Source organism: Epinephelus lanceolatus, chromosome 2 (genome assembly GCF_041903045.1).
Source record: "Epinephelus lanceolatus isolate andai-2023 chromosome 2, ASM4190304v1, whole genome shotgun sequence".
NCBI classification, from domain to species: Eukaryota; Metazoa; Chordata; class Actinopteri; order Perciformes; family Serranidae; genus Epinephelus; species Epinephelus lanceolatus.
Window position 1 is genome coordinate 39991290 of NC_135735.1, and position 24250 is coordinate 40015539.

The 24250-nt window shown below is 40.4% G+C and overlaps 1 protein-coding gene across 3 annotated transcripts in view; it reads right to left on the reverse strand.

Annotated features, from left to right (window-relative positions):
- The window catches only part of ntrk3b (neurotrophic tyrosine kinase, receptor, type 3b), a 257785-nt gene that overhangs the window by 107279 nt on the left and 126256 nt on the right, over positions 1-24250 (reverse strand). Inside the window, exons 7-11 of one of the 3 annotated variants that reach the window (XM_078161658.1) lie at positions 19547-19688; positions 10908-11210; positions 10249-10263; positions 6311-6366; positions 3259-3352 (exon numbers count right to left, since the gene is read on the reverse strand). In XM_078161658.1, coding sequence (XP_078017784.1) covers positions 3259-3352; positions 6311-6366; positions 10249-10263; positions 10908-11210; positions 19547-19688 — 610 coding nt within the window. Of the gene's footprint in view, positions 1-3249; positions 3353-6310; positions 6367-10248; positions 10264-10907; positions 11211-19546; positions 19689-24250 lie in introns of all 3 variants that reach the window. The other 2 variants (XM_033625911.2, XM_033625920.2) reach the window with 2 other exon arrangements.

A 24250-nucleotide genomic window follows, 5' to 3' on the forward strand; every position in this document is an offset into this window, starting at 1 on the left:
AACTTTTGGCCTGTACTGTGTATATATATATATGTATATATATATAGATAGATAGATAGATATACAGATATATATATATGTATATATATATATATTTATGTGTGTGTACAGTGTATACACACACACACACACACACACACACACATATATATATATATATATATATATATATATATATATATATATATATATATATACATATATATATTAGAATAATGGATTTGTTACTTCTGTTTTCTCTGTGTCAAACCAGTTTGTTAGCACAGCTTAAATTCACATGACTTACCATGACATTACAAACACGTCTGAAAAGCCTCATTAACTATAAGACTCATCCTTGATTAGAGCCAGCTTTAGGCCAATGCAATAATTGCCACCCCCTAAATAATTACAGCGGAGAGTTCTTTACCGAGGTAAGTAACGGACTCTAATCCTGTAAAGTAGCTAATTAAATGGGGGGTAGTGGCTAATGCTACTTTACACCATGCTTACGGTATAAAATGAGACACATGCATGGTTTGAGGTGTTGGGTCACGGTGGCATGTTATTAGAACGTCTGTAGATTAAAGAGAAAAAAGTGACACGCTAGAAATTGACAGAAAAGAGTCAACAGTAATTTAAACCAGGAGAGAAAAAATGTATATCCAGGAGGAAGACAAGTTCGAATCCACACATGGAGGGACAGAGGGTATGTGTGTTATAAGCAATAATAAGGCCAAGGACCAAAACGGCTGGGACCCCAGAAAAAATTCTAAATTTGAAAACTAATTTCCCATTATATTTTACCATATTTAACATGCAAGTACAGTGTTAGAGGATGTCAGTTTGGTTCATTTTGCTTTTGAAAGGCCAACAGATATTAATTGGTAAGTGATTAATTTAAAAAAAAAAAAGAAAAAAGAAAAAAAAAAAGACATAAAATACCAGAGGCTTTTCCTTTTAGCCCAGTGCTTCTTTTTGAATCTTGTGTAATGTAAATGTGAGGTATATTTTATTTTCTGTTGGCTTTGCTGACAGACAGCTGGCTAGCTGTGTTAATATGTGGAAACATGTCCACTGCCCTCCAGTCTCCACTGGGTTCTTGGCCACTCTGCACTGTGCACCACTTGGTTTGGGAGGGAGCTAGCTAGCGTTAGCTAGCAGCCACTCATTCAGCGATTAGCTACAGCTGGTAACACCGTCCCAATGGCAGAATGCCTTGCAGTGGAAACAGTCTCCTCGGTGAGTAAGCAGTTTCATTTTGAAATGTAAAACCCATTTAGCATTGTTTACTATGTTAGCACCAGTAGTCATGCTGACATTGCTAACAGTGGTAACATACTCAACAATGCAAAGGGGATTTAATGGTTCAAAACTGAGCCATTTACTTATTGGGTTGAGCCAGGCGGAGACGGAAGGGAGGGCACGTTTCCTAGCAGTAATGGCTCAATGAGCGGCATTGTAAATGCTAGCTAGCTCCCCCCAGACTTTGGTGGTGCGCAGTGCAGTAAACTGACAAGTGCCACAATTATGATAACCTATAGACTGACATGTGTAAGCTGTCCGTTTAACAGTTAACCATTGACATTCCTAGTTAGAGTACATTATATGAATATACAATAGATGAAAGCCGTTATTGTCTAAATTACATATGCAGTACAACATAAATGACTGACATTTTAAAACTCATATTCCTCATACTGAGGGGCAGCAGTATCTAACTCCATAGGGACTTGGCTTGGGAACCAGAGGGATGCTGGCCCACGTCCCTGTACAGACCAAGTATGGAGCATGGACAGGTAGCTGGAGACATGCCAATTTGCCTCCTGGGCACTGCCGAGGCACCTTTGAATGAGGCACTGAACCCCCAACTGCTCGGGGCACCTATCCAAAGCAAACCCCTCACACTTACCTCTCAATTGCATGTAAAGGTCCTGTTTTTAAATGTGTGTGTATTTCAGGCCTGTGTGCACATGACAACAGAGTGAAAAAAATCGACTTTCCCCTTGGAGTTTTTATAAAGTGTATATTCTTCTTTTTCTACATTCTTAAATGCCTATTTTCCGATACACTTGAAGGTAACAAAATAGAAACAGTACAGTGTTTGACATTGATTGTACCTACTTACAGCAGTCGACTCGGCAACAGCTTTTACTGGAGTACAGCAACACCACATGGACAAACCACACACAGAACTGCAGTACGCTTTAATACTAAACTAATGGTAGTCATTTGTTTAACTTAATTATGATAAGGATTACATTTCCATCTGTAGAGCATGGTTGCCTGTCATAGCATAGCCGTTTTTTGTTTGTTTGTTTTCAATTCAATTCAATTCAATTTTTTTTTTTTTTATCAGTATATGGGTGGGGATATTTTGAGCATATTTGAAAACTGGGGGGATGTCCCCACCTCCAAATATATAATATAAATACTGCCTTGAGTGAAACACAGAATCTCCCACAAATCACCAAACACAAGCAAATAGCACTACTCAGCCTGCCAACTGATAAGAGCTGTAGCTGGGTGGGCAAACACTTGAGCTCGAACCACAGGACCTGTTAGAGCTGCTACCATTCGCTCCTCTCTTCTATGCTCTCTGTTCCTAGATCAGCACTACAACGGCTTTTGCCTCTTCCACGACACCAACGCCAGAGAGACAAGCAAAACCTGGAGCTGACATAAAATGAAAGCTCAGCATGCACAAAAGCCATGTTAATCCTATTGAATTCCTCAGCGTGATCGACAGCGCCGAGTCCACTTATTAATTCAGGATCCTTTCTGCGATCGCTCTACATAGCAGATGCAGTGAATGTGTGAGGTGTATGTACAGTGCATAGAACTCGTTTGCATGCACACTGCCCTTTAGTATTGATCCAGCTGTCTATATGTGTGCACGTGTATGGGTGGTTGCAAATGTATGGCCTTTAGCAGGACTCTGTGTGTAGCATACAGCAACACAACACTCCAGTGTCCTGCAACAGTCGACAGGATCATTAATAGTTTCTCTTTCAACGATGGAAAACCTTTATTTTTTTTCCCAAGCAAGTCCTCTTGGGGATATGACTGAAGTGCAGTGGTGGATCTGTAAACATGCAGTAAAAAGTAGGACTTCTACAGTAGCTGCAGTATGTACATTTTCTGATGAACAAAGGTTTTGAAGAGAAGATTAGCTGGGGGAATGGATTCTGCACAATGATGCAACTGGCAGAAAGGAGAAAAACAAAGCTCACTGTCTGCCTGCCTATCTGCCTATTTGTGTAGACTTACCTTTCATACCGAATTTGGAGCGCCGGCCGTATTTGTTGATGAGAACAAAAAGGACGAGGAGGAGGACGCAAGCGAAACCCGCCAAACCCACGGCGATGGAAACCTGAGAGAAATGAAATGCTGTGTCAGACTGTGTTCACATCATAATCCTCTCCAGATTTCTGATCACCTTAAATACTGCAAATCACAGTTTAATCCACTAGATTGTGACTACTGCTTTCTCACAGATTACAGCAGTCTGGAGAAAAGTTCAACACCTGTCTCGGCTGAGACGTATTCCAGTTGACAGAAAGTAATTTGAATATGATCCTCATCTACAGGCAGACTCACTCTCGGTGCAGTTTTAAAGCCACTGAGAGATACTTAAAGTCACAAGCCTCACTCATCATCATCATCATCATCATCATCATTACAACCAGTTATTTCTGACATTTATGTTTGACTAATTTGGATAAGTAAAGTTTAATTACTGTAAATAATGAAAATATAGACAGCTGCTTTTTTTCCAGTTTACATAGACCAGTTTGCTTATCATCACCAATATGCTATAATGTTCTCATCTTTAATGCACTGTCAAATAATCCAATTAATACTTGTTTTTTTTATCAAATCAAAAAGCAAATACATGAACAAATTAAGACTTAAACTGAGCCGTCATAATTAATTTGTTTTACTTGCTTTTCACACTGTGACAAGTTAAAATGTCTGCAAGGAAAATGGTCCATTGGCACAGCAGGCCTGTCAAGCTTTGGATTTCTTCATACATTAAAGTGGTGTGCATGGGGCTGGATTAAGAGAAATACCTTCCAACACCAAAAACACCAGAGTAAAAAGTGTAAGGAATTTATTTAACATTTAACAGTGTCTTTATAAGTTCCAATGTAAGCTGCAATCTTTAGCATGCCCTGCTAACTAGATTACTACCCACAGTAGTAGTTGGCCATTATCAGTGTTATTAATTATACCTGTGCTTTTTGCAACCCAATCATCAAAATAAATGCTGGCACTGCACATTTCTGCAAACCACAGATTTGTCACATTTGTACGTAACAATGCAGCATGTTGAAACTTTACATTATAACAACAACAATGGTTAACTTGTGGTTATGTTTATCCATAAAAACCAATTGGTTATGGTCAAGCAGCAACCTCCAGGGCTGAAAAATGGAGCCAACATAGAAGTGCCAAAAACTGCAGTTCCTTGATTGGCCACTTGAGGCTGGCTACAAAAAGCCAGTCAATTCTCATAGACACCCATTTATGTCAACTGGACGGGGGGTGATTTTTTTTTATAACTCAGCTGTTAACATTTTATCAAGGCTTAAAGTTATGCATAATTAAGGGTGGGCTGCTTTAAGTGACAGGCTGTCTGCTGGTAGCGTCCTTGGGTTCTCAGTCCAGTCTCTGCTCCAGCCTCTCACTCACTACTGTTGTTTGAAATGCAGGACATGAGGCTTCAAAACAGTAGTCAACAAAACAATGAGTGACATCAGAGTAGCTACATCCATTGTTTCTACAGTCTGTGGGTATAGTCAGGAGAAGATCAGGTTTTGGCTTAAAGTACCTGGAAGCCTGTCTCTAAAAACACCACAATGTGTTGCAAAAAAACACCCCACACAGGTTTGGTTGCACAAACACCGCTGGAGACAACGCAATGTCTCAAATGGGCTTGTGTTTTTGTTGGTCTTGGACCAACCTGGTCAAAATACATGAAGTGACCACGCCTCTTAACACCACCTTACATAGTGGTGGCATGTAATGTGTTAATATTATGTGGGGGCACCACAGGATAATGCCAGTGGAAAGTCAATTAGGATCCTTCGTCGTGTTGGACATGCAAATTTCCTGGTTCAATGACGTCATGCATTTGGGGGTGGTTAATGTTATGACCCCATAGGTAGCATGAAGAGCGAGCCACCACCGTGTAATTTAAGACGTAATGTGCCACCACCACATATTGTGGTACTAAGAGATTGTGTTCATATCATGTATTTATGTGATATTTCATGGTCTACAGCTTGACCACCATCCCCTTGTAGTCACATCTTCCACTTTCCCTTCTGCCTCGACATGACAAAGGCAGTTCATATACAGGCATTCTTAGAACCCATCAGCTGTATTTGGCATCTGACTTCCGGCAGATGGCGATACAGCCTCTGGGGGCAGACCCCTGATTTTTTGGCATTCCGGTTTGATTTGGGTGGAGGAGGCGAATTTCCGTTTCCAACTTCCATTTATATGTAAGTAAATATGCAGAACCACTGCGATGGATTCAGAGTTTGCAGTGACGCCAATTATGTTCCACCCCGTTAGTTCACCACACAGACCGTTTAACCTGGCAACAACTGAAGCCGGCTCAAACGTGATTGGTCAATATCATGTGGACTACAAACAACCTACAACTGGAAACCAGGGCTCTTCCGCTCTTCTTCCGAAGGCAAGATCTCCGGGGTTTGCCTACAGACTCTACATTCACTGAATGGAGAGTCTGTATATGGAGACTAACATACAGGTAATCAGAACTACATATTTTCTGAGACACTGATATGATAACATGACACATACATGTAACATGTCAGAGGTTTGCAGAAATATACTATGGCAACATTTTCTCCTAGCAACTGGGCTGCTTTTCCTGGGGAAATGTAAAAATGTCTACGATCTAAAAAGCTCATTAACCATGGTAGTGTTAGCATCTCGTTCGATCTACTGCACTTCAGTGGAATAACTCACCAGCGCTGGTTTAAAAAAACTATACAGAATCCCCGACATTACATAACATTTAAGCAGCACACACTGCATTTTTACCATCATCAACATCGTTAATAGCCGAGCATACAACACTGAAAAATGACTGTTACATTGTTTTGTGTATTGTAGTCTTTGTGCCTCAAAGCTGCATGTCAACAGTAAAAACCCCTACAAGGGTCCTTTGACAAAAAAAAAAAAAAAAAGAAAACACAAAAAAGATTTGTGTTGAAACATAGAGCAGCTCTCTGTTGAGACCAGGGGCAACATCTTTAGCAGCTGTTTCATCAACATCATTATGCAGAAAACTTACCCCAAACGTATCTTCATCTGGTGGGCCTGACTCTCCCTCTGATGGCGTCGGAGTAGCTGCAACACAAAAACACAAAACACACATCAGTGGCTGAGAAGAAACCTTTAATGGCTGTGCTTTACTCCCACACTTATTTACAGTAAATATGTAGTAGACTGACTTTCACACTTTGTGTGGTTCTTTATTGCAGTGTATTCTTATGCACAGTGGATGCACAGGAATAAGCAGCTTCTTTTCAGTCCATGGTTTAATCCTCTGTGTGAACCTGTTTATGCACCTATTATCACATTAAATAAGTGTGTAAGTAACACTTACATGGGTTAATGCACAGCCTAACAGGCTAGAATAAGACGACCCAATGTGCTCTCTAGTGTATATAATTGAGAGCATATTTTCAGTATCTCCACAAAGCCAAATGGCTTTATAAATGCTTTGTGATAGATCTAATTGCTAGTTGAAAACATCTTCTTTGCTCTCCTCATTTGTATGTCTTTCATTTCATTTAAACTCTTGAAAATAAGAGCACTTGCCCCTCATGTTTTTTGGAGTATTGAATATATGTTAAATCTCTGGACGCAGACTGAAACTGTCCTCCCTTTAGGAACTGGATTGATGTAAACAGGGAGAACCTTGCCACTGCTCTGCACAATGAAAGCTTGAGACAATGTTAGAAAATGAAGAATGCATTTGTGTATGTAGAGGCTGGTAAAAGGCTTTCAGTTAGAAGTGTGCTCAGCCTTATTAAATGCACACCAAAGTCTGACACCTGTCACAAGGTTCCTGACAAAGCCTGAAGTCTGCTGTGCCAATTCAATCCCTAGAAAAAATGTTGACATTGAATGTTTCTCCAGACCACGGATGTGATATATTTGCATTCAGGATATTATGTAGCAGATACATTGAAACTTAACGCCCCCCCGACACCCCAATTTAGTGCCTTAAAGCCACTGGGAACACTGCAAAGACTAAATCACAACAGTTCTGTAGTATGCTGGTCTTGAATAGTGGTCTGCAGCTTGGCAGGTGTCTCGCCCAGGTGACGCGCAATTCATCATCCCCTCAATCTCCTGATGATAAAGTCAGCTCATATATTACGTAACTTTACAAATGTTGATATAATACATAGAAAATGCACAAATGCAGTGACATACAATAGCAACATTTTCTTCTGCCAACTGGGCTGGTTATTCAGAGTTTTAACCAGACCCAAGCTTCTTATGGTAATGACAGAAAAGACGTGAATTTTTTCTAGCACAAATGCATGCTTGTGCTTGTACATAGAAAAGGACACAGAATAATTAAAACAAGCTGCTTTAGAATTATACATGATTATACAGGCAGAAAACAGAAAAGAAGCTCATACAGCCAAGAGCACCAAATGTCAAATTAGGTGAAATTAAATCAGCTGGAAAACTGCACCACACCAACTCAAACTTGACACCTTCATTTAAAAAAATCTGACCCAAGTTCTCAGACTTGACTGGATGCTGGACTCAAGTCATGTCGCGGAACCCTAGTACTGTAGTGATATTAATGTCTCAAAATGATCCTGAAATTAATCTCTTGGTGTTAAATTGCTACATGACATGCCTCTACAAATGAGAGTTTTGGCAAACAGCAGAGGTCTTGGGAGGGGAAGGAGAAGAGGACAGAGACAGAGCCATGAAACGAAATGAACTGGTGTCAGGGAAACTCCAGTCTGAGGCCTCCAGCCAGGACATCAGAGAGTAATTGTGGGCAAATTAATGGCCACATGGTAGACTGGCTGCCACTGGCTCAGACACACACAGTACACTAAAGTGCATTGCTCAGTGTGTGAGTGTGTGTGCCCTGACTCTGTCCCTCTCTCCTCTCCTCCCCCTGCCCTCCTCTCTCCTCAGCAGCGTTAGTATCAGTCAGCCTGTCAGTCTCCCTTCCACAGCTCAACTCCCTCACACACCGCTGCTATAATGTTTCACACTCTCATCACCTAAACACCTCTCCCTCACCTGCCTCACTCCCAGAAGCTGTGCGAGCGTGCGTGCATGTGTGGCGGCACAAAGTCGTTGCTGCCTAATGCAGCTCGCCACACAGTCAGCGGCGTCCATCCGTCTCCATCCCAGGCCATGCTGCAGCTTTATAATCCATGGCTGATTAGAAAGAATGGCCTCATATGGAGATGGAAGAAGACTCTGATGAAGGTCAGAGATCAGACCGGCCCACTTAGTTTAAGCCATCAACAGTGAGGCTGCCACAACAGCCTGGGGCCAAACCACACATCACACGCAGGAGATTTACGATTCAGTGCGAGAGACGGCCAAAGCATCGTTCCAGCAATATGACTGCACTTACCGCTTCACAAACATTCACACATTACCAGCTAACGGGGTGGGAAACTAGCTTGTTTACATCGCGGCTGGTTAGTTAAGGGTTGGAGAGGAAGCGTAATGCCCGCTGAGTTGCTGTATACAACTCCCTTTAAAGAGAATGACTAAAACCTGGGGTGCCCTTAAAGTCAAACGGCTGTTGCATGTCAAACTCAGTCTGTCTCTTCACATGTTGAGACAGTGTGCATGGAGTTGATTACCAGAGTTTAAAGGGTGATTCCTCTTTTAAACCTTTACAAAACCAAAAACAATCTAAAGTTTAAGGAGCTCTTTGCAAAATTCAGGGCAAATGGACACGGTTCTTAACATGGAGATGCCTGAACAATAGCAGCTAACAGTGCTCACTTCTGGTAAACACTCAACAGTGTTAACCAAGGGGGAACAGGAGGGTGAGCGCTACGCCTTCACAATGACGCCATCCAGTTATCAGCAGTAACCAACATATGAACGCAATGTCAAGGGTCAGCAAAGAGCTAACTTGTCTCTTTCTCTTTATTAGATTTACTGAATTTTCACTCTACTTAATCCTGGGCACAGGAAGGTTGCTGCTGTAGTACTCCTTAATGACAAGAGCTGGAATAACACAGTCTGTAAATGGCCATTTTGCCATTGTTGCAAGGGATTTCTACTGCAGGGGCATAGCCATCAGGATGGATATATATGGCTGCTAATGATGTAGCGCAAGACGCAGACCTATGATTTGCCCAGGCCAAGTGAGTGTCCAACATCAGTGTTGTTGTAGTTGTTGTTGCAAAATAAGTTATCTTGAAGCATTCAAGCTTAGCTAATACTATTTGCTTAATAGCTACAGCCAATAAAATCTGGCAAAGTTGATAGTTGCATGCTACAAAGAGAAGTCTGATTTTGTCTACCACCCATTGCTTAAAAAAATAAGAATTTTGAGTGGTAAATCTGCCCCCGTTATCAACAGGTGAAACAGTAAGTAAGGGGAGCAGGACTTAGTGAACCAGCAGAAAGAACCAGCAGAGGTAGACTGTGGCTATACAGGTTACCTTACTGTGAGAGTGTATGGAAACGTACAAGGGTAAAGCAGGGCATCACTGAAGCATCAAATCCCCCATAAAAACGGCAAAGAAGTGTCTGGTGAATTTAGGAAACCACAAGCCACTGAGCTGAATGCTGTCCTCCTTTAGAGACCTCAAACAACCTGAAAAGGGCAGGTTTTTGGACTCTGATGTTGGCAGTTCAAATCTTGAGACTGTCTGGGGAGATCAGAGTCACCTACCAGATCACTAGCTTGAGATGCCTTGAGCAAGGCATCTGAATGAATATAGCATTCAGTCCGAATGCTATGTTTTGCAAAGCCTTCATGGAGATTAATAATACTATCAGGGTCTAGAAATTGAGCAGCAGTGCTTAACAGCTTTTTATGAATTGCAACACAAAGTGAACAAATTTCTCCATGGTTACTATCTTAACAGTGATATTCCAATGATAAGTGATGTGTTTGCGTGTGCATACTGACACCAAACAAACAAGTAGTTGAAAAAAAAAATACAAATAATAATAAAAAATAATAGCAGGGTTGAATTTCAAAAGAGAAACACTCACCTAGTTCCTCTATGTCTGCAAAAGAGAAGACAGAGAAAGTCATGCTATGTCAATAAACTGACACATGGTATTAACCTTGGAATATTGACCATGGGGAGAAATTTGCCAGTCTTTGTGGGTTTATTCCCCCTCCCTGTGAACTCAGGATGAACTGCAAGTGAACAATCTACCTGACTGAACTGTGGATGAACCCTGGCTGTGATCCAGCCAGCAGGGATCAGCTCCACAACCTGCACCCTGTGAAGGGAGTTTTTAATAAAAACTAAAAGCTCCCAATAGTTCTTCCACCTGGGATGGAACCTATAATTCATACAACAGGTAGTTTAAACAAGAAATTCAACTAGTCGAAGACTTGTTCCAATCGTGAGGCTCATTCCCCAAAAAGTGGGCCATGTTAGCTCTTGTGGGAATCGGGGAGTTACTTGGCAGTATTTCTTCTTTTCTCCTGTGCTTTTATTTTCATTTAAACCCAGAAGAATGACGGCGATGTTTAGGCAGTAAAAATGTCTTAATAATCCTTGTATAAATGATGTTTTACCCATGAGTATAATCGCTATTGTGATTATGGGGACATCACCGCTGCAAGCTGCCAACAGTGCATCACTCATCAACCACAAGTGCAGTGACTAATAGCCACCAAGCAGAAACAACCCACTCACCTTCATCAATACCTGGGTCCATAAGGAAGTGACCATACACTGTCTTGGAGACTGTTCCCAGAGGGTTGCTGGCCTCCAGAGTGTAGTTCCCGTTGTTGATGTGTGTTGGGTTCTGGAAGGTCAGACAGCCTTCCAGATAGTCCTGGTAGAAGTCCATCTCAGTTCGAATGTAATCATTCTGGACAATCTCCTTTTGCTTGTAGAACCAACGCAGCTTGGGATGGGGGTAACCCCGAACTGTAAACTCAATGCAGGTATCGTGGCGCTGCTCAGGTTCAGCCAGCCTCAGGATGACTGGAGGAACTGCGGTGAAGAAGAAAAGAAACCGTGTCATTTAAATGATATAAACATTTTAGTCATACTGACACTCGATCCATAGCATCGAGAAAGCAGAATGAGCAGTTCCTGGATCACATAAAGTTATTTTCCCCTCTTGAAACCCTCATCAGTCTGTCTGATTTTTAGTTATAATGTAGCTTGAAGTATTACAAAGACCTTTAGAAGAAAGTTCTGCAACCCTTGGGCTGATGAAAACCTGCCCTACTTCTTTGAAGAACCTCAAAAGAAATGCTTCAGCAGACTAAACACAAAGCTGTTTTGATTTGTTCTGGGAAGCATGACATTTAGGAGGTAGGTTTCTAGCTTGGGAGTGGCAATGAGCCTTTTACTGTGTGTTACATATTGCAGCAGTGCATAGGACAGTAAGGAAAACAAACAGAGAGAGGGACTCGTTTTGCTTGAAATAGAAAGAGGAATCTCCTCTCTAAAAACAAGCACATAGCTTCTCTCTCCTGACGTTCAGCAACACACCTCTGGGTCCACAATGCCGCCAAGCTGAGAGGCAATTCATCACTTTAATACCATCAGATACATTTCATAAACAATTCATCCACTGATTTGTCTTTGCAATGAGTCACTCATGCAGCTACATCATCAAAAGGAAATATTTGGCAGATGGTATTACCTGGCAGTCTCTCTATGTGTCTGTTCTACATACTAGGCACCCCACCTCCCAACCCACACCCCACCCTACCCCCAAACCTATCCACCCACCTCCACCACTTACACATATACTCATTATACACCACTGTTTTGTCTTTTGCTGGGCCTCAATGAAAGCTGCAATTTCTATAGGCTTGTGTGAGCAATCCTGTTTACATTTGCTGTATCATGGTAGACTGTGTGTGTGTTTATGCTGTCATTCAGACAACACTGCAGCTGCCCCAGTGAATCTCCACCTGCGGTTTCATGCTATGTACTTGTACATGTTATCAGCCTACAATTTAATTAGAAATAGGGCCAGGGTTAGTTAAAGTGTTTGTTAATTAAAAATACCAAATATTTGATTCTCACAAGCACCACATAGGGGATTTGGATGGCCAGATTAACCTGTTTCAAGGACCCAGGGCAAAAGTTTTGTTTTTCAGCCCCTATTGCCTTCTCCATACCTATGATCCTTTGTGTATTGTGTATGTACCCTCTAAGCCTCCAAGTTCCCATTACTGTTAGAACAGTACACAAGGCAGACTGTATGGCAGCTCCATTGTTTGCCCAGATATCCAGTGAGTAATAGGACTTGGATTAGGTTTTCTGTGTGGGGAAAACACATTTACACCAACATGGCAAAATGCTCATGATGACAATGTTTTTTTTTTCTTTTATATTTTTTGCTTTTTTTCATGCTCTATTGAGAGACAGACATGGATATGACAAGGGAGAGAGAGGATGGAGGGGCCTGGGCCAGACTTGAACCCGTGCCGCTTCAGTACGGACTCAGCTTAATGGTACACGCTCTACGCAGGGAAATACCTGGGCGTCCCCCATAATACCAATATTCCCATGCTTATGTTTAGGAGGTGTGATGTTTACCATTTTTTCAATCTTTGTTTAGCATGTTATGCAGAACATGAAGTACAGCTGAGGCTGATGTAAATGCAGGTATTTGGTCCAAAATTTGAGATTGTTACAATTCATTTTGAGAAGGACATGAATGTCTGAAGCTAATTTCAAGGCACTACATCTAATATTTGTTGAGGCTTTTCACTTAGAACCTCATAGTGGCACTGTATGAAAAGTCAGGAGATCCCCAAAGTCAGTAGGATTTATCCTCAATGTCTTCGCAAAGTTTGGGGCCAACGCATCTGGAAGATGTTGAGATATTTTGGTGGATAAAAAATTTGACCTGCTGGCGGCACCAAAGGAAAGGTCAGTGAACCTTCAAAGTCATTAGGATTTATCCTCTGATGACCATGAATATCTGTTCAAAGTTTGATGACAATCCCTGTAATAGTTGTAGAGATATTTCAGTCTGGACCAAAGTGGTGAACGACCATCACTGTGATGCTTTTAGAATGGCTAAAAAGGTTGTCTCCAAGACAAGGCCAACATAAGGTTATAACACAGATTCTGTGATAGCTGATATTGTCCTTTTGCAGTGCAAAGTTGTAACCAATTTGCACTTACAAATAAGTTTGCACTTAATAACATACAACCTATTGACACTCATTGAAAATGGGCAGCTGCCCACTTGGACCATTTTGATCAGATGGTAATCCAGCTTGAGTGTTTTGTTTTGTTTGTTGTTTGTTTGTTTGGACAAACTTCTGGACTAAGGAATTTGAAATCTCTCTCAAGCTCCCTCTCGTTTCATTCTTAACACAACTATTTCTGTCATTTTGTGATATGAACAACCAAGCACAACACTATCAATGCCTTCCAGGACAGGCTGTCAGAAAATGTAAGCCGTGATCCCAATTTTTAAACGCCTTCTAGTGTGGCCGTTCAGAACAGGTAGAAACACTTCTGTACTTTGACGTAGTCAGACAACATGGTGTACAAACTAGTTCTTTTCAAGCATAGCCCATCATTACTAGTAGTGATAGACTGTGATTGATTAATATATGAACGATTGTCAGATAGACTGATAATAAAAGTAACTGCCCTGGTCATTATGATTGTCATTGACTGTCTACCAAAGGATTGCTTGTGTTTTCAAACCAAATAATCATCCGGTAAAAAAAAAAAAGATGAATAAAGTGTTTCTCGGTGTTTGAAAGCTGTCATTTCATAAATTGCTTTGGTGATATTGTTCCTGCTAGACAATAGTGACAATAAAGTCATTCAATTGCACTAAAGGCTAAGGCATGTGTGTGTGTGAACGTGCTGGTGTGGGGGTGTGTGCAGAGCTGTGATTTTGTGCGCAGGAAGAAAGAGACAAGATAGTGCAGAGAGAAAAGAAAGAGAGAGGAGGGAGGAAGATGGGCATGAAGTGAGGGCGGTGTATAGCTGTGCAGCCTAAAGAGAGAGAAAGAGAGAGGAAAAAAAACATGAAATTCTCGTTGATGGACAGTTAGCGACCGATCCATTTTCCCCTCAGCATGGCTGTCACCTCCATCTCAGTCAATACAATACAAGTCATTACTGTGCTCCATACTGGTCGGTAACAACATGGTGTCCTCGTGGCGCTCATATAGATGACAAGCTTTGATAACTACATGCCTTTGATCAGTGAGAACACTAAGTGCAAGCCTAGTTGAGCAATGTTATCTAGTGGTAACACTGGTGACATATATCAAATGCCATGTTCCAGCCAGATAGGACATCATGGCTGACGATGACAGGGGAGTTTAACTGGATAGATATTCCCTCTGGGGTAAACCACATAGTGATTGAGATTTTAACCTGTAAGAAGCAGCAAAGTGATATTATGTAGAGTCTCTGGAGGGATGGAATCACTTCATTCCCACATTAGTTACTTATATTAGAGGTGATGCTTTGCTCTAACTGTAGTGCTACTCAGGGAGCATAACAACTAACCTAAGCGTTAGTCAGTGCCTTGTTTTCCATAGAGAGCAACACCTGCCTATACAGTAGGACTAAAGGAAAAACACGGTAAGTTATGTGAGTCCACAATGCTGTAGAGCTGCCATTGTTGCAGACAGCAGCAGAACAATGGGTCTGCAGAATTTGCATTGTGGTTAATTACAGTTTCGCTAAAGTAGGGAACTCATCTTTGAATGCAGAGAATGTTACTTGACGGCTGGTAATTTCGCTGTCAATCAGATTACTCCCTAATCAGAGCAGCAGTTTAAGCTATTTTATGACATTTCCAGAGACAATAGGCTGCACAGGGGAGGAAATGTAATTACCATCGGAGCATGTGGTGAAAAATTAATAAGTTAATTTGCAGCACCAGCAGAGAGTGTCAACAGAAAAAAAAAAAATGCCTGGAGATGTACATCCATAGAGTGTCTGTCCATGAGGAGGAAGCCCTGAAGACTAGATGTTGCAAAGTCAATCTGTCATTCTAGCACGGTCCTTAGCAGCTCTGCTCGAGTAGGGAGTGTTTGAATTGGTGACAAATCTCCCCTGTCCTGTAGCGTGATGCATTGCAAACAGCCACAATAGATTGTGCTCTACAACAGCAAGCTTGCTACAAAGAGAAAAATGTCAGGCACCTTTGATAAATATTGGCTTTGAATACAGTCCGTCCCAAATCTGCCCAGGGGCAATCCACAGGGTGAACTTATGTAAGAGCTGACATGTATAGTGTAATTCGTGGTCTGGATATTAGAGGAACATTCCGATGGTTACCAAATCATTGCTTTATCATTGCTGAGGGTGTTTTTTTTTTTTTTTCCTTTTCTCTTCCCGCTCAGATCAAGGCTGAGTTTTCATGTGGGCTGGAGGGTATATTCTTGCTAATTGGCTACATCAATTTCATTTGGTTTGTAACTGTGTAACACCTCATTGCATTCTAAATGTACCTGCATAATTTGGCTGTTCTGCTTGATAAAGGTGATTTTTTTCACTGCTGTAAATTATTCTCTTAGACTGTCAGTGTCATTAATACAAGATATATTTCAGTCCCCAACACAAGTCCATCAAAGCTGCCATGAAACGCATCTCATGCAGAAGAAAACTAGTGGTCTTGCCTCCGAGCATTCGTACTGTACCAGCTGCATTCTAAAAAAAAGGATTTTATTTTCCTTTCTTACAGTATTAGTCTTTGCTGTCTGCCACATTTTGTCTAGCTAAACTAAAACATAACCATTTCTGTTGTGACCTACATGTTATATAACTTTGGGAACATGACAGAGAACCCAAATACATCAGCTAATAATATCTCCATATAATGTCTATTCACAGTTGATATAATAATCCTAATAGCATAATGCAACATGTTGTTATTGATTTAAGATAATTTAAGGTGATTCAACAAAACTGAGGCAACGCAGTCAATATCCTTCCTTTCTATTCATTGAGTTTGAGCTGTTCATCAAAACAGCTGCAAATCTGCACAGACAGCTCTGTCTCTTTCAAAATCTGTATATATACTTATGTGATTTGAAAAGAAAAACATTTTGTAGGAAATGTGATTACTCTCTGGATTACATGTAAGTACGGTTGGTTTATGGTTGACTGTACAAAGAACAGGACTTGGACACTGTAGACCACAATTTGAGTCCTACGTCCCATGTGTTGTTAAATTTAGGTTACAAAACCACTTGGCTAAACATGAATTAACTGATTTTTTTGGCCACTTGGAGGCAGCAGAAACAAGCATCACAGACAGACAAGCTGTACTAGGACCTTCTAAGTTGATGTAACATGCTAGCTGTTTGAAATCATGTTTCTGGCACCCTGACAAAAGTCCAAAATTTACTTTCCTTTAACCATAGCTTCTATCAACTCCTCAGAGAAGAATCTGACTTTTTACCTGCTAAATATTCCACTATGTTCACAAGTAAGTCACTCACTTCGTCACCCATTTAGTGCTGGGCAGGTAGTGTACAGTCCATTTATCAGACCTTTATCTGCCCGCTGCTTCTGGAAACAACACTGATGAGAGTGGTAGAATGAACCAAAACAGTGAAATTATTGAGCCAGGAAACCACCGGTGTTAGTTGTTCCCTATAGTCATTCAAAACCACAGCTGGCAGACCTGCTGTCTCTAAAGGAATACTTCACTGACCCAAATGACTATTTGTGTATCAAATATTCACCTGTTATGTATGCCTGTGGTGAACAAAAAAATAAAAATAAAAATCAAAAAAATGAGAGAATCCTTGATTAATAAGCGACTGTGTTTAACAACAGCAAAACTATATCAAAGCATTCTTATGATCAGTACTTCCCAAACAGACAGGACTTTTGAACAGGGGCCTGAACTGAAAGTGAAACGTCATCTATGCTCTCTTCAAAGCCAGACTACAAACAAAAACAGCAATTTTACCTTGGTGAACAAGGGAGCTGCTGCCTAGATTGGTATTTTTGTTTGTTATTGTGTGACTTTGGTGAATCTGAACTAAACCTTTAAACCACCAAAGGTAAGGCTGTAACACAAACAGGTTAGGTGATGGAGGCAGTGGTAGACCAGCAGCTCCTGTGTAACAGGAGTCAGGTAACATTATTGTTTTTGTCAATAGAGTCTGGCTTAGAAGAGAGATAAGTTTCACTTTCAGTCCCTGTTGGAAAGGGCTGACCGCAAGGTAATGTAATGTGTTTGGGAAGTGCTGAGCATATGACTGGATAAATGAGGCCTGGATCAAACACGCATGGATTGTGTCAGAATTTGCAAGCAAGCAGATGTTTTGATGTAGTTTTGCTGTTTTTAGACATGGCCCCCTTTTGCTTCAATTGATCAAGAATTTTCTCCATTTTTCGATTCTTCGCTCTCTGGAGGCATGCGAGAAAGGCAAAGTTTTATTTGAGAATTCAGCGTAACAGGGGTCAAGTAATTGAAATACAAACGGTCATCTGTGTGGTGAATTATTCCTTTAACCCACCAACGGCAGCTTGTCTTGGCTATAAATAAATAGTTACAGTAGCCGTGGGACCTTGATGTATGCCTCCCAAAATGATTGACAGGCAGAAGACTAACAATGAAGCTGTCAGCTGTGCAAATGTCACTTCATCACTCAAAGTATTTTTCAAATTGTGCTGTCTTTCGGTGCATGGTTTATTAATCATACCAGCCTTGCCGCTAAACCATGGTTGTCCCTAGATTAGCTGATGGGTCTAATGTGGATAAGCCACTAGCTCAGTGGTCGGCTTAGATTTGATTCCAAACAATCACTACACCAGCAGTGTTCAGTGATTAGCACCTTCGGCCACAGAGCAGCATAATTTGACATTTTAAGCATTAGAGTCGTATTAAGAGCCTCTGTGAAGACTGATCAAATAAGATCTAATACCCGAGAAACGATTAATTATAAAGCTATTAATGGAGACATTACAAATGTTGTGGTAACGGGATGGATATTTCTTTAATTGCACGATTGATGAAGGTTGCTTGCCAGTACAGACACCCACACTAGATTTATCCATGTGGTAACCCTACTAACTGTGTAAGAGCATACAACATGACACCCTAGCACATTTAGCCAATTGGATGGCATGGATATAGAGAAGGCAATATTGGTCTGAAAGTCCACCATTTTAGTGGTTAATATTTGAATTTTCCTCCAACAGCATCCTGAGGTTGACATATTTGGCATTTAGCGACGTGCCTTGATAACTATGGTATGGATTTCTATGAAATTTTACACAGACATTCATGCTCCCATTAAACTGTAATACATTTTGATCTCTGATAATACAGATAAGGTCAAAATTCACATTTGTCCGGAACTTTGGTTTACTTGCGATAGTACTGACACTCCCATCAGCATCAGCTGCACTGTTTAATCAAGCTCATACAAAAACTGAGAACACTCAACTAAAAATGATGATATGGTAAACATTTTACTATCTTAACATTAGCATTAGCATTGTGAACATGTTAACATGCTGGTGTTAGCTTCTAGTACCTTCTAGTAAAAAATGCTCATGGTCGTATAATGTGAAATTAAAAAAACTGATGCAATCAGATTAGACTGTAGTCCAAAGACTGTGTAAAAATAATGAATGTAGCCACCGTGACATCACCCACTGGTTTGTGGATCCCCGTTTTGAAGCCTTGAGTCTGGCATTTTAGTCATCGCCATCTTAGACAGCTTCAAGTGGTCATTAGAGGAATTGCAGTTTTTAGCACTTCAGCGTTGGCTTCAATTTTCAGCCCCAGATGTTTTCACTTGTCATTAACCCAGGTTTTAAATAAAACTTCATCAGTCAAACCATGGGTGTTACAATTCTAAACCTAAAACCAATATAAATCAACATTTGGTTCCACATTTTTCTTATGTCATTATTGTCCTGATGATATTATTCTACATTATGTTCAGGCCTTGGGCCATGCTACTGAGAATCAGAATCAGTTTCAGTGGCCTTTCAAGAAATTTGACTCTTGATTTTTTTCTTTGCCCTCAGCATACTTATGTTCCACCATTTACCTTGCTGATAATAAACCCACAGGCTATGCAAATTAGGAGATGAAAATAAGCATATGTTAACATACCTATCTTCACATAACACATGGGCTCTGCATCTTAAAGCGATACAGAATTTTATTAATTCCAATAAGTAATATTTACTTATTAATATACAAATTTATGCAACAAGGTACGCAAGGTAGGAGCAGGTCATTTATAGGGAGAACCTGTGGTGTACATTTCAAATGTGTGTCACTGGCCATGAATTACTGTGTAATGCACAGCCAGAGTTTCCAAAGATTTAACCATCACAGAGATCCAACTCACATTGTACATTGAGCTGGATGGAGGAGTTGGTCATCCCCACCACGTTCTCCGCAATGCAGGTCAGCTGGAAGTTGTTGTCATCTCGGCTGATGTTGAAAAGAGTCAGGTTGATAGAGTGGATGTTCGGCCAGTATACATTGGACTATGGAGAGAGAATGAGAGAGACAGACAGAGAAGAGAGAGGCATTAAGGCATGTGAAAGATATATAGCATATGCAATGTAATTACTAAATTAAAATAAAATTGAGTTATTGATTGATTAAATAATAGAGAATAAAGTGAAGGAGTACCCTCTACCAGTGGGACTTAATCAATACAGTGTTCTAGTCTGATTTTATAAATGGAGGCCTTAAACTGCAGCAATCATGTAAAGTGTAAATGTATATTTTAAATTTTGGCACTAATGTGACTGATTCACAGCTTTTCACCTTTAAGTAGCCAAAAACAATGCTTATGCTTCCCTCCTTGTCTTCAGTTGGCCAGGTTCCCCAACACCTCACTCATCCTGATGAGCTACAGTATCAGTCTACCCTTAAACATCAAGCCCGAGGCTGAGGTGACTTTCATCTGTAAAGTCACCTCGAGCATTAAAGACACAGATGACAAATACAGCCACACGGCATTTTCAGACACCGCTGTTCTCCTCTCCTTGCTGTTTATCTCTGCTGTTGTTATTGCTGTGACGTCCCTGGGGCCTGGGTTAGCTGGCTCACTGTGGGTTCAAGCCAGGACTCTCAGTCTCTCAAAACTAGCTCCTTTTGCACGGGGTAGATCATCATGGTAAGTAATGCTGCACATCTAATTTAAGAGGCACAGAGCAGGTTAATCCAAGGCCCTATTCTTCACATGGGAATAAGTGAGTAAATCTGACTTGACTGTTAATGATATGACACAAGCCTGGATTGTCAGTGCTTCAAAAGCATAGTTAAAATCTATCTGGAGCCATTGTCATGGCAACAAGTCAGGATTATGAGTTTTTAGGCTTATGTCCTTTAAATGAAGTCATTCTTAGATACAGTATGATATCATGTAATTGTGATTTAAGATGAGAACATGCACGCTATTTAGAAACAACTACAATCTGGTGGTGTATTTATCACAATAGTGTGAAAGCGAAATAATACACATGATGAAGTACACAATAAAATAAAAAATAAGTAAAATAACCAATCCAAATTCAGCCACCAGGTTGGCCATTAGTGGTGTGAAAACCTCACTAATAGTGTAAACGTCATCATTCATACTGTAACCAGATTCTCTTACAATACCGGCTGACTGCATTAATACTGAGAATGTGGAAAAAGTGAGAACATTGTGGAGAACCATACGCAACAAAACAACACCAATAACAATGCAGGAACACACATTAAGTAGAATCAATGTCCATGAGTCTACTCCCCCTGTGCATGAGCTTTCCCAGTAGGCCTACTGTACCTCATGTATGTGCAAAGACACGATCGGCACTCAGCCAATCACATGAGTGTTAATCTTGTCTTTGGCTCTACTCATGTTGCATTTATGTCAAAATGAGAGCATTATTTCATTCAAAATATGTTTATTCAAGGGTCACAAATCAATCCCCTATGTTAACAAAACTGGCTGGATGAGAAATGATCGATAAAAGAAGACATACAGTATAGAGACATAGTCATTAGTTTTCAGAATAAGTTTTTGGAAAGAAAACATACATCAAGCTTGTATAAAATACACTAGATTGTTAAAGATTAAACCAGTTGTTCCCAATGATTTTGACCCATGAAAAACACCTGGGGCCTTTTCATGTTTCTGATGTCTTTAAGTTCCAAACAGATGATTTCCCTCTAAACTTCTCAGATGGTTTCATTTAAATAACTTCAAAACCAAGAGAGGTCAAATTATCCAATATTTCACGAAAAAGCAGAGATCAGAGGATAAGTCAGAAATATGAACATGAACTTGTGAAGCAAACTTTTTTTTCCTACTTCCCTTTCCTATTAATCATCTCATCACCTCTATGATTTATCTTGTGACCCTTTGCAGTGGCCCAGTCCACTGGAGTAGATTACCCAACACAGTAGTTAAAACGTGTACCACCTCAACCACTGATGAGAGTAAAAGGCTGCTTACACATTGTTGCATCAGTATTAACTATCTAATGATGTCAAATAAAACAATAATTCAGTCATAGGGGCCATTAATCATGACTGTTCGCTGTCCTGGCTTCACAATGGTGGAAAGAACTCCATATTGATATCAGGACAGCAGAAACTCTCCACATCTTGTGTCACAGACTAAGATATCGCATCTTGGTCATTAAAATAAATAAATAAATAAAAAATTCTGTCACCAATTATCTCTAAATGCAGCACTTGAAGTAGATTAGCATATTTGACAAGGTTGATGTACTTACAAGATTCTTGCACTTTTCAAGGTTGAATCCACTTGCTCCTCTTCTCTTTTCTCTATATCCACTTACTATGGATAAAAGTATCCTAATCCTACAGGGAGTATTACAATAATACCGCTACTACTTCTTCTTCTTCTTAATATTTCTAGGGATACTGAATTTCAACCATCTTTGTAACATAACTAGAAATACCACCCTGCAGTTGCATGCCTTCATGCACCAATTAAGTTTCTCTTACACTTTACATCCATGTCTGTGAAAACATGGATGCTTCACACCCATTGTCCCCCCGGTAGCACAGAAGATCTATACAATCTGAACGGTTCCAAAGTGGGCATCCAAGATGAGTGTCACTAATTAAGTATCTGAACAATTATTTCTGCTTCTGTTCCTGCTGTGTCATACATAGCATACAAATTCTTGAGTTATGGTCAAAAATAATTTGTGAGGTCACACTGACCTTGACCTTTAAACTTTAACCATGAAAGTCTGATCAATTTATTCTTCAGTCCAAATGGACGTTTGTGACAAATTTAAAGAAATTCCCTTAAGGTGCTCAAGAGATAACGTGTTCATGAGAATGAGACAGATGCAACGTCACCCTGACCTTGACCTTTGACCACCAAAATTCAATCAGTTCATTGTTGAGTCCAAGTAAACGTTTGTACCAAATTTGAAAAAATTCCCTCAAAGTGTTCTTGAGATATCATGTTCACAAGAATGAGACAGATGTGGTCACATGGACTTGACCTTTGACCTATGCCTACCAAAATCTAATCAGTTCATCCTTGAGTCCAAGTGAATGTTGGTGCCAAATTCGAAGCAATTACCTCAAGACATTCTTGAGATATCATGCTCATGAGAATGAGGCAGACAAGGTCACAGTAACCTTGACCTTTGACTTATGACTACCAAAAACTAATGAGTTAATTGTTGAGTCCAAATGGAAATTTGTGCAAAGTTTGAAATTCCTTCAAGCTGTTCTTGAGATATTGCATTCACGAGAATGAGATGAATGCAACGTCACCCTGACCTTGACCTTTGACCACCAAAATTCAATCAGTTAATTTTGAGTCCAAGTGAACGTTTGTACCAAATTTGAAGAAATTCCCTCAAAGTGTTCTTGAGATATCATGTTCACAAGAATGAGACAGATGTGGTCACATGGACTTGACCTTTAACCCTTGACTACCAAAATCTGATCAGTTCATGCTCAAGTCAAAGTGAATGTTTGTGCCAAATTTAAAGAAATTCCCTCAAGGCGTTCTTGAGATATCATGCACAAAAGAGTGAGACAGACAAGGTCACAGTGACTTTGACCTTTGACCTATGACCACCGTTATCTAATCACTTCATTGTTGAGTCCAAGTGGACATTTGGGCCATATTTGAAAAAAATCTCTGACCGCATTCTTGAGATATCATGCTCACAAGAATGGGACGGGCAGACAGATGGACGGACTGGCGGACAACCTGAAAACATAATGCTGGCCATGGCTATCACCAGTGCGGAGACATAAAAATGTTGGTAGTATGTGTAAATGAACTATGGTCAACTTCAATCCTACCAGCATCCTGATCTCCCTGCCCATCTCTCAGCTTGGATTCGGGTTTGCGTTACCGCTAGGGCTTTTCTTTTACCTATCGATTGCACTTCTACATTTTCATATGCTTGCCACCATGGACACAAAGAGTATAGAAGCAGACTAGGAGAGAGGTCTGCCCCACCCAACCCCCACTACCTCTCTCCCACAATTAAGACCAAACTGTCAAACTAGGCAGCCCTGATCAACTCTAAGCCAAGATTGTGTCACTGTCGTGCCTATTTCTGGCCTAAAATGTCTTCAGAAACATATTTTAGTGCACTGTTTAGCTGTATTACAAGAATTTATGAACAGGAAGTGGGTGCCATACTGCTTCCTGTATTGTAAAAATAAAGGCTGAGAGTACTAAGATCAAATGATAAAACTAGTCAGTGCTGATCAAATATAAACCAAGATTCTGTTCCTGTGTTGCCTGTTTCTCTCCAAAGAGGTTTTCAGAAACATTTTTTTGTTCACTCTAACTATAATTCAAGATCATTTGTTACCAGCCGGCCGCCATATTGCTTCCTACGTCTATCTAGCTGTAGCGTGTATTGGTCCGATGCAGTACAGTGCACAGCCCTTTTCCTCTGTCTCCTCTGGTCGTGTGGCACCAATTTCAAAAGTATTTGTGTCTTTTTACTGCATAACAGCCTAGTTTTATGAAAAGAACATCTTTCCTGCTGTGAAATGCTTCTTTAGATTTTCTTTTAACACTGTTGTCCTGCTTCTTTCG